General features: G+C 38.1%; 2 protein-coding genes across 2 annotated transcripts; both read left to right on the plus strand.

Moving 5' to 3' along the window:
- Positions 1–4,376: 4,376 nt before the first annotated feature.
- On the plus strand, positions 4,377–11,714 carry GCK72_017532 (uncharacterized protein; the record flags this gene model as incomplete). Its single annotated transcript, XM_003112682.2, has 6 exons — positions 4,377–4,538; positions 5,161–5,269; positions 10,330–10,472; positions 10,771–10,882; positions 11,203–11,583; positions 11,635–11,714. The coding sequence occupies 6 exons, from the start codon at positions 4,377–4,379 to the stop codon at positions 11,712–11,714; spliced, it is 987 nt and encodes a 328-aa protein (XP_003112730.2).
- Positions 11,715–11,784: 70 nt separating this feature from the next.
- On the plus strand, positions 11,785–12,385 carry GCK72_017533 (uncharacterized protein; the record flags this gene model as incomplete). The annotated part of the gene is made up of 3 exons (XM_053732134.1): positions 11,785–11,921; positions 11,965–12,078; positions 12,124–12,385. Coding segments are annotated over 3 exons (513 nt in total), but the record flags the coding sequence as incomplete, so codon positions are not given.
- Positions 12,386–14,680: the final 2,295 nt, after the last annotated feature.

The raw sequence follows: 14,680 nt of genomic DNA on the forward strand, positions 1-14,680 counted from the left end.
AATACTGCTAAAAATTCTCATAAAATTTCCAAAAATTGTTATAATATCTGTGATTTTTTGTCACTTGTAAATGAAAATTATTATGAACCTATACTGGAGGAAGCAAAAAAAGCAGAAAACTATTTTTTTTGCTAGTAGTAAAAAATAGTTTTTGCTTTTTTTGCTAACTCCAGAATAGGTCCATTAGATCAGAAAACTAGAAATGACAGTGGAAAAACACAACTTAACAATGAGAACTGCTTGTGTTCACTGACTCTACATTCCCATTCTCTGTTGATTTGTCCCCATTGAATCTTTTCAGTTGTAGCCACGGTGATTTTTTCGGTACCACCTCCTTTCTTTCTAACGAGTTTTTCTCGAAAATGGCTAATTATTTTCGGAAAATTCTTTTTAACTGCTATAGATCCTCCAGTTACCTCGGGTAATTACAATAAAATTTGCGAAAATTTTAATTCATTTTTGAGAAAAACTCGTTAGAATGAAAGGAGGTGGTACCGAAATTGGAAATGAGATTGTGATTAGCTTGATGCGGTTGTAGGGTTAGAACGATATTGAGATGCCTGAGTTGCTACATAATGATTTAAATGTGATAATACGAATGCTTCTCAAAATATTTTTGCATTTTATCATAATATTACTATTTTCTCAAAATATTTCCAACTTTTCTCATAATATTACTGTATCTTCTCAACGAACAACACGCAATGGCCTTGTTGGCGCTTTTTTGGCGATCACCGAATACGCCTTCATTTGAAAAGTATTAATATTATAATATCGCAGTAATATTCATAAAAAATCTCAGAATACTGAAAATATCTTATAATATTTCCAACGTCTCAGAATACTACTAAAACTTCTCATAATATTTTTTTCGAGTTGCCTGAGTACTCTTTTTTGTTGATTGAAACTGTTGATTGAAAGGTTTGGACTTTTTTTGTTTTCAATTTCGTTTTGAAATTTGAATTTTTGAGTTGGAAATCGAAAAACTACTGTGAAACTCCATAGTTTTGAGCCTGAAATTGCGTTTGCATGTGAACAAAATCAAGTTTTAAAAAGAATTTCGCTTCTGAATTCGAAAAATTAAAAGATTGTTTTGTTTATAGTTTTGAGAGTTTTTTTTGGGAAAATATTTATGAGTTCGTTTTTTTTCAAATTGGAGGAATCAACTGACTAAAAGAATCATATGGATCCGATGTGGTCTTCTATAAACATCCGATTTTCGCTGAGAAATTGAACACTTTGAGGTCTGAAAATTGGTTTAGGATATTTATCATCAAATTCTTTAAAATCATAAAGAAAGTAACCAATCACTCCAATTTTTCTGCCATCTATCCCTCACTCTTTCGATATCAGTCTCCTGTCTTTAAAGACGCATATCTCGAAAACTAGACAAGTCAAAAAGTTGTCAACTAGAAAATTGTAGAACAAGAGATTTTACATACTTTGTTAGTGGATAAAATTTTTATAGCATAACAAGTTTTGGAGCTATAGCAATTTTCAAAAATGCATATCTTCATTCTTCCTACTTTGGTCACCTGTCTTCGAAGACGTATATCTCAAAAAGAATGAAAGCTATTAAAAAGTTGTCAACTAATAAAACAAAGATCCAGATTCATTCTATTCACTTATGTAAAATTTAAAAATTTCTTGTTTATCCTTGATGCAGAACGAAGCTTCAAAGTTTAAGATTTCTTTTTCATGGACAGTAGCAAATGGAGACGTCATCTTTCAACAAGTCCTTCGTAACTCATTACTTGAATACTGTCAAAAAACTTTTTACATTTCTCAATATACCATTCAACACTCTAGTAATCAAAAACCTAGCTACAACTTATAGCTAAAAAACAAGAAATTGATCGGATTATAACCTGTCAAATCAAGAAGCTACCTTCCTTTTTCTGAACTTCTAGATAAAACATTACGCACTTTTTCTTAAGTTTCGAAATGTATAACTTTCATTGATGTTCCATATCTTTTCATTTTTCCTTCCTTTCTTCCCCCATCAACATCATCACTTTCCGGTCTGCTACTGCTCCGTCTCAACTCTTTCAGCTGATCAAAAATTCCACTGATAACCCCTAAATGAGTCAAACACATTCCATTCGTGTTTTCACATAGAAAATGCCGAAAGAGAAAAGAGACATCGTGACGCCAAAACACACTGTAATCAATCTTCTCACCTTCACGCCAATCATCTCTCGATCATCGTCATCACGACAGTTTTTCAAACGGTTTTCTCTTTTTTATCGTTTCCTTTCCATCTTTTTTTTGTCGAAATATAAGCGAATGACATTCCGATAAACAAGAAATTTGGTTCGAGCTGCAAGTCACTCATTTTCTCTTTTTTCTCTTTTTCTATTTCACTCCTTCTTTATTGTTTAATAATATCACACCCGTTCCTTACCGGTTTTGTTTCTTTCTTTCAGCTGAGAAATTAGACAATATATGATTTCTCTCTCGACCTACAGTCATTTTTTTTTGCTGAAAAACTACAAAACTTTTGTGTCGTCTAGCCTAACCAACCAGCGCCAATATAATCATTTAATGGTTTCATCGTTTCCATAATCGTCGTTTTTTTCATCTCATTTTCCCTCCTCGTCGCGAGTCGTTCGCCTACTTGATAAGAGCATTTTGAACACATTAAAACTTCAAAATTGGCCAACCCAGGCGTCTTTTATTGATGCTTTTTATCGGGTGAAGATACCTTTTTAGCAGATCATTTCTGTACTTTTTAATAGGATTTTTATGCCGGAGGACACACTGTACTATTGGAGTTGGAGGTACTTCATGTTGATCATAAAAGATATGAGCTGGAAATGGAGACTCACAGTTCTCCTTGAGTTCTTTTTTAGGAAAAGCTTCTCTTTTAGAGGTTTCGGGTAAGTAGCATAGCTCTTTAGTAGGCGAAGCCAAGTTGCACTTACTGTCAGGAATCCGTTTCCAGATTGTAGAATGACTTTTCAATGTGTTATTTTAAGCATAGTTTGGATGTGATGCTTCCACCGTTCCATGTTTTGAAACCCGGACCTAATAGAGTTACAGTATCTCAAACCGCAATCTTTTTCTGCATTGCCTGCTGGAAACTAGTAATTTTAGAGAGGCGGATCAGGGTCACGAACTGTTGAAATGCTTTAAACTTGCGATATTTGTAAAGTTCCCATCTGGATCTTTATTTTTGAAGTTGACACCTTTTTGATTTATTCTCTGGTTTTTGAGATTTCAATCATGAAGATGGACAAGATAGTTGAGAGATGGAGAGCAGGCGCCCACTCTCTGTCTCTCATGACTAATAACTGATTTTAGAAAATTCCTATCTTGATATCTCTAAAACTTTTCCGAAAACTTGGACTCTTATAGGAATGCAACGAGTTTTAAAAATTCTAATTATTATTGCTACAACAATAAACTTTTATATTCAAACTAAACTGAAATATCAAACTCCAAAAAATGAGACCACCCGCCCGTGATACTGTAACCACCATCTCAAAATTCACACTGCCTCAATTGATAATGCAAAAAACTCGAAATTCAATATACCTAGGCAGTTAAAACCAATGCTTATCTTTATGAACAGCACTAAAACCGATATTTTCGGAATTCCACGGGATCATAGTACCATCTTGCGCCTGTTCAGGTGAACCAGAGCTTATCGTTTGACTAACAGGAGGTTGCACATCTGTTACAAATAGTGAACAACCAAACGTTGATAAATCTAGTTTCGATATCTCTAAACAAATAGTTTTTGAGTAAACTTTTACTTATTCGAAACCTCTTGAACTCTTAATTTCCATTTTTTCAGTATAAGAACTTATCTCGGTTTTTCAGGTCACCTCAACTCAAGTGACCAATCGATGCTTTTGTCTGAAATTCTAAAATTATTCCACTTTTCTCTCCCCTCATAACTTTATAATCCGGCGCCAGTTCGGTGGGAGCCCTCTCTTCTCCGCGCACCTTCAATCATTTTGTCTTTTCCTTCCTTCTAATGTCAACAATAGAGACAGTCTTTTTTGTTTCGCCTCTCGTTTTGTGTTCTTTCTCTTTGAGCTTCTTCACCGAATGGATCACTTTCGTTGTCTAGATTCTCTCTGATTCTTGTACTTTTCCACTCAGGATCCACCGCGCAGTTCGAATGGGGGCGGAGCCTGTGTGTGCAGGTACAGTTCATTTGGTAGAGAGACTTGACGATCTTTTCTCCCTCTCTTTCTCTTTCTTGTTTTGTTTTTTGTACTTTTATGGTCTGATCTTTTTGCAGTATCAAATTACAGTCTTATATCCATTTTGTCCCTCCTCTTTTCTCTTTTCGAAAATAAAAATTCCAGAGCTTGAAGGCCGTTTCATCACGCAACGGCAACGCGGTGATATGCTGAATTGCTGAAATGAAGTGTGCATTCTCATTACTCTTTTTTTCTGTTCTATTCATCGTTTCAAATGCAAAAACTGAAAAGACGACAGTGTCATGTGGCTCATGTGAGAAAGAGACGTGTCCCGAAGTGTCGGGATGCGCAAAATTGAAGATGGATCAGTGTGATTGTTGTCAGGTAACTATAATATTGAAGTTTTTGAGTTTTTGACTAGAAATTTCATAGATTGTGGTTTAATTTTTTAAATTTATATTAGCTTTTTTCTCAGTATCTAACTCAGTGTTCAAGTTTTTCGATATTACTTTCTCTGAGTAACTAACAAAGTTTTGGTTACTGTAGCCAGTGGTATGCGATGGTTTTCATGAATTCTGTTTCAGTTTTTTCGGTTTTCTCTTGAGTTGTCGCTCGGCGTTTCTAGCTGATTCTCCACGCTTCTACCGGAATTTTGGATGCTGTAGCTGAATAATCACAAGCGTAAAATTTAGTCCATCATCATTGCTTTTTAATTTAAGCTCGCTTTTTGCAAGTTTTGTTTTCTGGGCCGCCATTGAGAGTCACAACACTGTGCTTCTCAAAAATTATAACTAAAAATGCTTTAAACGTTCTCTAAAAACACTGAAACCCATCACAAATTTCATATCAGAAACCTTCTTGATAACAAAAAATATATAACTTCGAAACTCTAAACAAGACGCGAAAAATGTCAATAGACTCATGAATCACAAGAAAAAAGTCCGTGCGGTCTCCATTTAATGCTCTTCATACAATAAACAAAAGACTCCTCTTTCACTTTTTACAGATTTGCGTTCGACAAGTGAATGAAAGTTGCGGTGAGCCGGGTCTCGTTTGCGATTCACACCTTTCATGTGATCAAGAGAATGATCTTGATGGATCGAGTCGATGCAAAGGTTAGTCGCCTTTTGAAGGTCCCCAGATGACCCGAAGTTTTTTATAATTAAAAAAGAGGGAACCAGCCGCGATAGAGTTACCAGTTGGTTTTATTGCTGAAATTCGATAGGGTTCTCTTCTTTTCCCTCTTCTTTTTTTTCATTTCCAATAAAAAATGGACTGCTCAAAAATGGTTGGCTTCTTCTTCATCATCCCAGTCTGTGGTTGTGTGTGTGTGTGCTCTGGGCGCCGGACGACGCAATCCACCCTGCTCCGAATATACAATTTCTATTTACTTTACTTCACTCTTGCCCCGCAGTTTTTTAACCAAAAAGTCCCGCAGTTTGCAGAGAACTTACCTGAGAGAAAGAAAGAAGAAACGCCCTATCAAAATATGGATTCCATGGAGCAGTTTTGAAAAGGGGCATGTTTTATTTCGGGTGGTCACTCTGTTCTGAGATACTGTAAAGACTTGGACACTGTAGAATCTGGATAAAAGTGAAAGTGTCTGAGTATGGTGTCTGAAAATCATAAAGATCTCAAATTCTCTCAGTCAAGCATGCCTAGGGCGTTTTCGAATTTAATCTCAGTTTCCTACAATCAGATGTAGTACCCTGACGAAACTTTGGCGCGTTTAAGAATCGGAGTTTTTTCGAAAACTGGAAGTAGCGATGACTTTTTTCTTTTCTCTTGGTTACTATATCTACCGTAATCTCAAAATATCCTTTCCCCAATACTGTAAGTTCGTGCCACCTAGTCGAATACAAACCACTTTCCTTTTTTGGCACCTAATGCCTGCAATTTAACTTCAATTGGTCATTTAATATAGCAGCAATATATTCTCATTCAAACCCCTCAAACCATATTTCTTTCTTTTACCAATACCCAATTTTTCAAAATTTTCCTCATCAGTTCAAAAATTGGAAACATTTCTCGATCAATCTAATTTCAAACCCATCCGTCATCCTTGTTTGTTTCCCATCAGGTAAATTTTCCATCAAGAAAGACAAAAGGTTTTTTTTTCGAAAAATTTCCAAAATGAGTAAGAGAGAGGAGAGGGCAAGAGGAGAAGAATCTCTGCCTCCAAAGGCTCCGCCCACTTGCCGTTGTCGCATGGAGTTCATGGCCTGAAGACGGCGTAAATCATTCGGTGGTTAGGGGAGAAGTTCCTTTATAAAAAATGAAGAAGGAGGCGTCTCCAGGAGATTAGACTGAGCTTATTGCTATTTTTGGTTTAAAAATTTCTTTCCGTAATCCGTCCAGACTTTTTTTTGTCAGAGGGTCTTTTCCATTCCTCAAGTTTGCTAGGCTTCAAACCGTCCCAGTTTCAAAACATTCTAGTAAAACTTTTGCAACTTTCAAGGAATTTCCAATATGTTTCCAAATGCATCGTTATTGTTGTTGTCTCATGATGACCCAACTTGAAACCACTGACCTCCTCTCTTCACATGTCACAACTTTTCATATCTTCTTCTTTCCCTTTGCTGATCAGATGTTCTCTCTTGTTTTCTTCCCCCGTCTAAATCCATGTGATTTCTCTTTTGCTCTCTAATCCTCTCTCTCTCCCTCTCTCTACTCACTCTATTTACAGCTTCTCCCCGGGAATGCATCTAATCGTCTGCGTCTTTCTTCTCCTCTTCTCCCATGTCATTTCTAGCCCAACGGAGCGATCAGGTGTGCTTGAACTCTCCCAATAGAAAACCAATCAAAAAGGGGAATTGAGGGAGAAAATAAGAATAAGAATCGGTGGCATTGTAAGGAAGTTTTTGTTGACACAAACGAAACGGGAGGAACTGTCCGTGACGTCTTTTCTCCTGTGACACATGAATCATGACGTTGCAACAATGTGCCGAGAAGGAGAACGTCTCCATTTCTGAGTGTTCACTTCGTTTTTCTCGTTTACATATATGCCAAGAATTTGTTCGTCATGTTGATTTGATTCCTGGGAAAAATGGGTGTTTGTTACAGTAGTTTCTCTTTTGATAGAAGAATGTCAGGTGATGCGCAAAGGCAGGGAAAATGATCATTTTGTACTTTGAAAGATAAATAAAAAGTCATGTTCTTCTTAGTTTTAAAATTTTATAAAGTGGCGAGGGACTACAGTATCAGCTATCGGAGATATATGAACTTTGAGAGTCTATTTTGAAGTTAAGGGTATTCCAAATAATAATTTTCTAGCATGGGTGTATTGCAAAAGTCTAAATCTTCATTTCGGTAGTTGAGAACATTTTTATAATTATTCTAGATTTTGGGCTTTACGCGTTTAGAGATGAGAATCTAAAATCGAGCGATTAGAGTGTCTGCTTTCCTTGAACACTCTTCATCTCGGTAACTAGCAAAGTTATGAATATTTTGTCAGTTAACGAAATGGCTAAAATATTATGGGCTTTGTTTTTGTAATTATAAATTTAATTGTAGCTTTTCAAGTTTTAGAGATAATCGACTTAGAAGAGGACCAACTCAAAATTGATGGTTTTGATAAGCTATGTTCTTCACACGAATATCTCAAAAACTTTTAAAGTTATTAAAACTTTGTCAACTAACAAAATGCGCTGAATATTATGTAAAACATTTTTGTAATTAACAACTTTTCAGGAGCTTTCTAGGTTTTTGAGATATAGGAACTTGAAAATAGATGACTGGAACTGAGACTACAGCTTGATTTCAAACAAGTGTATCTCAAAACAGAATGAAGATAGCAGAAAGTTGTTAATTGTAAAAATGTTAAGCACTTTATGGTTAATACTTTTACAGTTGACAGTTTTGCGAAATCTCTCTTAACTTTTCAGATATGCGTCTTCCAAGACTCGTTAGATCTCAACTCGCCCTCAATATTTCCCCTCTTTCTCTGTATATATTCCGAAATTTGAACCAACTCATAGATCTTGTCTGGGACCCTTTTAAGTCGAGAGTACACCCTCTCGAAAACCAAAAAAAGAGAAAGGCGTGAAATGAGTCGCCCGTTTGTCATCGTGTAAACATCGGGACCCTCCGGGGCGGCATTCTCGCAACATCTTCTTGTTCTTCTTTTTTATTTTCTTGTTCCTTCTTCTTTTCTTTTTTTAGTGTCAATCTCACCCTTTTCATGTTGTTTCAATCATCTAGGGGATGTCCCATTGGGAGTATGCCCTCCGTGCTCTTTTTTCTTCCGAACGAACACATGATCTAAATAGAAGTGGAGGGAGGGAGACGGAGTTTTTGAGTTTTTTCACCGGTAGGTGGCGAGAAAAACAAATAAAGAGAATAGACAGAGGGCGATATATTCCGATTCGAGTTCTCCACTAGCTTCTTCTCATTGTTTCTTTTCTTTATTGGTGTTTGATGCTCTCAATTTTATGTTAGTAGCTCTATCATATGATTCAATGCACTTCCGATTTGTTAAGAGAAAGTTCGAAACTTTGAAGATAAACCTCCTATCTTCAATCCATTTTCTCGTAGATTTCGAATTTAGAGTTTAGATAAGCTAACCTGGCTTGGAAGCCGAATTCATAAGGATTCTGTATCATGTTTGGAATGTTCTGCACTACCGAAATGAACCGAGATACTTGACATGAAACTTTAGTAGAACGCATGTATTTCTGCTCATTTTTGCGCTGGACAGTTTCAAAAATCAGATTCTGAATCTCCACGTCTTCAGCTCTGCAACACCCATGTCTCAGAAACCATCTCTGAAAACAGTTCTGTTCGAGACCTTTCATTTACACTTTTTCTTGAATCCTAATCACTTTTTTACAAAAAGTTATCATCTTTTTCCTCTTGTCAACACGGTCATCACCAGAGTACTGTACTTTTTTTCGAAATTTTTGTAAAAAAAGACCATACTCATTAGCACTTACCTCATTCAAAAACCCATTATCCCAGACCCATATCTTTTTATGTGTCCTTGTTCAACCTTTGTCCCCCCTTTCCATTTCGCCGCCTGAACTTTCCTTTAGTAAAATGGCAAAAAGAGCAAACGTGCGGAAATCCGTCCTCCCCTCATTTCCATATTTTTTCATCGCCACCTACCTACTTTCTCTTTTTTTTTCTATCCATGAGAAACATGTCTTCAAAAATACGTTTTTCTTGGTCAGTGTCATCCCTTTCTTGAAAAAGAAATTGTCACCTTCTCCACCCATCAACTCATCTTTATGAGCCCCATCTTCTTTTCTTCTTCCATCTTCTAAATAGTCATCAAATTAATCAATCAAACGTTAAATGGAATCCAAAAAAGGGAAAGAAGAAGATGTCGTCGGGTCCCGTCACTTCTGCTGCAACAATTGTGTTACAAACAATGACCGAATGACATCTGCAGGAAGGGAGGGACGGTTATAATTAGTAGTCATGTTCTTGGAAGAGATAAAGGAATAAAGAATAATAAAAGAGAAACGGAATATGGTAGTGGGGCTAATGTATGTAGAGGTTGTGAATACAATTATGGTTTATAAGACGGACAAAAAAGAAGGTTGATCCCGAATTGCATTGATTTTCTGGGATGCTGGACTGTTTTCAGAATTTTTGTTTGTTCAAAAATGTTTGCAGCTTTAATGAACAACATTGTAATTCGATCCGTTTTAGTTCTAGCCAAAACTTGAAAACATATTCAGAATCCCTGAAAATTCAGCTTTTCAACAAAATAACTCTCATCTGAAACTCAAACTGCTAACATTTATTATTGATGTCTTTCTAACTCTCTGAATTCGTTTCTTTTCCTGGAATCTTTGAATTAATTATCCTGGGGTCAAGTTACTATAAGATTACTGTAGCTACAGTACCCCAGCTAGCTCGGAACGCCGAAATATCTTCCTTTGAAAGTGTTTATGGCACTCCAGAATCATCGGTGCAGATCATCAATTATTTTGCTTCTAAGGCAAGTTACTGTCATTACAGTAACCTAATTGATTTTTTTCGAGTCTCTTACTTCGATATTTCTGGCATTAATTGCAGCTATCCCCATCTTAAAAGAGTCAAAGATACGCCAAAAATCTTCTCCGAAAATAGACTCTTTGGTTTTCCACGAACATTTCTTTCAATGCAAAATTCAATCATACCATTTCTCCACATCAAACTATACAAAAAACAATTTCTATTCTATTTCCAGAAAGAATGCATGAGGAATGTCTGAAAGCAATCTGTCCAGTCGTCTTCCACAGAGGATGCCCCTCCGACTCTCAGCTGATCACCGAACGTCCGGCGCCAGGCAAATGTTGTCCGCCACCAGGGACTTGTCATTGCGACCAGAAGGTTTGCACTATTTTCTCGTTTTTTCCTCTTTCGATTCGTCGAAATGTAACTGTTTTATTTGTCCTCATCTCTTCTCCTCTGTGGAGCATTTCTATGAGTGCACAAACCGAACAGAGTCATCCGCTCTCTCTTTTTCTTCTCCTTGTTTTACTTTTTTGACGTATCGAGACCATTGTTTGGAAGAGAGAAAAAGAAGTGTATAAAAAGAGGAGATCTTGATCTTTTTCTTGGAAAATTGAGAAAGTATTTACAATGAGAGGAAGATATCAAAATACAGAAAACGGAGATATCTTTACAGAAATGTGTTCCATCCGTGCCAACTTGTACAAAGGAAGAGAGACTTGTGATGACGGAGAAGGGATCAGAGACGCCTGGAGAGTGTTGTGCGAAATATGAATGTCAGAAGAAAGGTAAAGATATACAGACAAAATGAAAACAGAAGGATGAGACGCAGAGAAGTGAGAGTGTCTGACTTCTCTGCGTCCTTTTTCTAGCTATATCTCGCGAACTGGAAGAACTATCAAAAAGTAGTCACTAGTAAAGTTTGTGAATTTCATGCTGTTAGTTTTTGTAATTGGTAGTTTCTTGATAGCTTTGATATCTTTCTGGAAAATTAGATTATCGGGCGGAGAGAGCACGGACAGATGAGAATATAAAAACTTCATATCTCGGAATAGGTTTCTGAATTATCTGCCTTTTTCGCAGAGAAAAAAACCTTTAAAACTTTCAGAAAAGAAATGTGCACACGTCACTGCCCACCAAGATTCAAGACGAAGAAGAGGTCCATCTGACAGTTTCCGACCACCTGAGACAATCCCAAAAGAGTCATGTTGTCCAGTCCGTCAGTCCTGCAAGTGCAGTGGTTCTATCTGTCGTCCGGCTCAGTGTCCCGACGGACAAGTGATCCATGTGACGAAGAAAGGAACAGGTTATCCTGGAAGATGTTGTGATGATTGGGAGTGTATTGAAGGAGAGACATCGAAGGCAAAGTGTTATTATAATGGAGTGGAGAGGCAACGATGGAAGTCTGGCATGCTAATGATTGTGACAACTTGCCAGTGTATTAAAGGAGTCTCGATTTGTGATAAAGGAGATTGCCCGAAAGTTAATCGTGAGTTTACTTGCTCCTTCCTCTGCACCAGGTAACTCTGCAAATTTCCAGAAGAATGCACGTGGGATCGGCATCCCTACTGGCGAGTGTTGCCCGATATGTCTCGGATGTCAAACCGACAACCAAACTAAACTTGAGCGTGGTGCCACGTGGCAAAAAGATGACTGCACTTCATGCACTTGCTCTGAACTTGGTGCTCACATGTGCGAGAAATATATGTGTAAGACGGATTGTGAGAATCCACGGAAAGTTGAAGGACAGTGCTGTCCGGTTTGTGATGAGCCAACAATCATTCGTCCACCTGCAACCTGCCCATCTCTGGAGCTTTGTTCGTTGAGGTGAGTGAGATCAAATTCGATTGTAGTTATAATTAAGGTTCAGATGTGCCAACGGTCTTCGTAGAGACAACATCGGGTGTTATGTCTGTGAATGTCTTCCAGATGAGGTCCAACTAATCCGAGATGCAGAGAACTCAATTGATGAGAACTGTGAAAAGTAAGCCAAATAGTCTGAACCCAAACAGAACCTCATGAAATTTAGACAATGCGCTCACGGATATTTGAAGACGAAGACGGTTGCACTGTATGCAAATGCTCCAAATGTCCACCACTTCACCAATGTCACAAGCACTGTCTCTACGGATTCGAGACGAATTCAGCGGGTTGCTCGTTGTTGCAAGTGTCGAGCTTCATCGAAATTGGATAAGAAGCCAAACACAACTAAATCGACGAAAACTGGTGGAGCTGGCTCTTCGCAAATGACAGAGTATCATAGTGAGAAGTTGAGTGTACTTATTTTATTCAAGGTGATTCATTTCGATTCAATTTCAGATGCATCTCATTCTCAAACGACGGTCACCAAATCGTACGTGACGGTGGAGAATGGTGGAGTGATGGGTGTCGCCACTGCTTCTGTGAGAACAAACAAGAATTCTGCTCACTGATTTCGTGTCCAACGAAACCATCGGATTGTGCTGATGAGAATTGGGTACAGAAGGAAGGTTAGTATATTGAATTTAATAGGAAAATAGTAGAAGAGAAGGTGATTGCAGTGAAATTAGACAGTGTTGTCTTTGAAGAAGCATAATTCAAAATCTGGATCAGCTATCAAAAAGTTGCGAACTACAAAAATAAACAGCATGAAATTCAGCATATTTTGTTAGTTGATCACTTTTTGAAACCTTTCCTCGAAATGTAGATATGTTAGTTTCAAATCGTGCATGTTGATTTCGGCGCCCGCAGAATCTTCTTCTGATAACTACTTTTAGATGCCCATAGCTCGAAAACTGGAATAGATATTGAAAAATGACAAAGATAATAAGCGTAAAATTTGACATTTTTTATAGTTGCTAACTTTTTTTGCTTCTTAAGTTTTAGGAGATATTTCGTGCTTAATATTGGTGCCACCTTGTCTCCGTTTCTTTCAGTTTCAGTGTGCAATCTTTGAAAGAGAATATCTCAAAAACAAATACTCTTACAAAAAAACGTTCAATTATAAAACTAAAGACCTAAAATAGACCAACAAGTTACAAAAGAGGTTCCAATAATTTATCACTTTCCCAGTTTGTGACACCATCTCAAACACTTCTACCAATTTCCAGACGAATGCTGTCCATCATGCACCGACCAGAAGAAGAAACCCAAATCGAGCAACTCCTTGGCGGCGCAAAACACGAGCACACCGTCTGCCAATCGCCAGGAACCGGTCGCCTTTTCACCGACGGAGAAACGTGGCAATTGGCTCCATGTGTCTCGTGTACTTGTCGTGTTGGACACGTCCTCTGTCGAACCACAGAATGCCCACCGATCGCGTGCCCGAATCCCGAATATGAGAACGAAGATGACTGTTGTCCGACATGTCCAGAACAGAAAGTAGTTAATACGAAAAACGAGAAGGGAGATACCATCGTGTGCACGGATGATTCGGGAACAGCTCACATTGTTGGTAAGTTTTCATAAACGCTTGAATATTTCTCATCTATTTTTATCAATTATGGGCTCCTCATGGCGTCAAGATGACTGTACATCATGTGTTTGCTCTGCTGAAGGATCGGCTGATTGCTATAAAGAAGCTTGTGACGATAGTCTTGAATGTCGTGGAAATCCATTGGTAATCAAGGGAAAGTGTTGTCCAGTGTGCTCAGATGCTCTTTCCTCATCCGCTGTCTGCTCCTATCAGTCCTCAGTTTATTCTATCGGAGAGCAATGGCAAGACGGTCGTTGCTCGAATTGCTCATGTGTGACGGGCGGTCAGACTGTCTGTCGTCAAATGGTTTGTCCACATTGTGACGATCCGGTGCCAATTGAAGGACACTGTTGTCCTCTTTGTAAAGGTACAGTACCTTTCATTAAAGCTTTAACCACTCTATGGTTTTCAGATGCCAAATGGGGTCCATATGGGTACGGTAATGGGTCGGGTGCATTCCCAACTTCACTCGGACCCCGTGTCGATGATGGAGATGGAAGCTCGGCCACCTCACTGTTCGTTATCTCTCTTATGGCAGTTTCCGTCGTTGCCCTCGTCATTGTGTTTGCGCTTCTCTATAAATGGAACAAGAAAAGCAATAAGGCATGTCTCAAGAAAGAGTTCTAACTCATATCAAAAATTTCAGCTACACAAGTTCAACGAAGTCGGCCAAATCGCATCGGGCGGGGCGTCAACTGTACGACTGTCCGCGTCAAAGACAATTGGATCAGTGCCAAGATTAGTGGATTGGAAGGATACGAGAGACCAGTGAGCGTTTTTTTGGAAAAATCGAAAAACAAATTGTCGTTACAGAAGCGGAGAGGAGTTCTTGAAGGGAGCGGGTAATCATATTCGACACGATTCTCAGAATTCTGATGACCAATCGGATAGTTTGCTCTCTACAATGTAAGTTTTGTTTTTGGTAAAAGTTTGAACATTTTAATCCAATTTCTTTAAATTCTCCTTCTCGAAAACATATCGAATTTCACAAAAACTTCTAGATTGAAACCTGATGATTTTAGGAGCGACACGTCGACAGCTCCATCAACAATCTCCTCTTCTGGACACGTTCCGATTTCAGATACTCAGCCGTTGACACCAAAACATCGATACCCGGTGTAATCTGATTGAG

The sequence above is a fragment of the Caenorhabditis remanei genome, chromosome V (assembly GCF_010183535.1).
Source record: "Caenorhabditis remanei strain PX506 chromosome V, whole genome shotgun sequence".
Classification (NCBI taxonomy): Eukaryota; Metazoa; Nematoda; class Chromadorea; order Rhabditida; family Rhabditidae; genus Caenorhabditis; species Caenorhabditis remanei.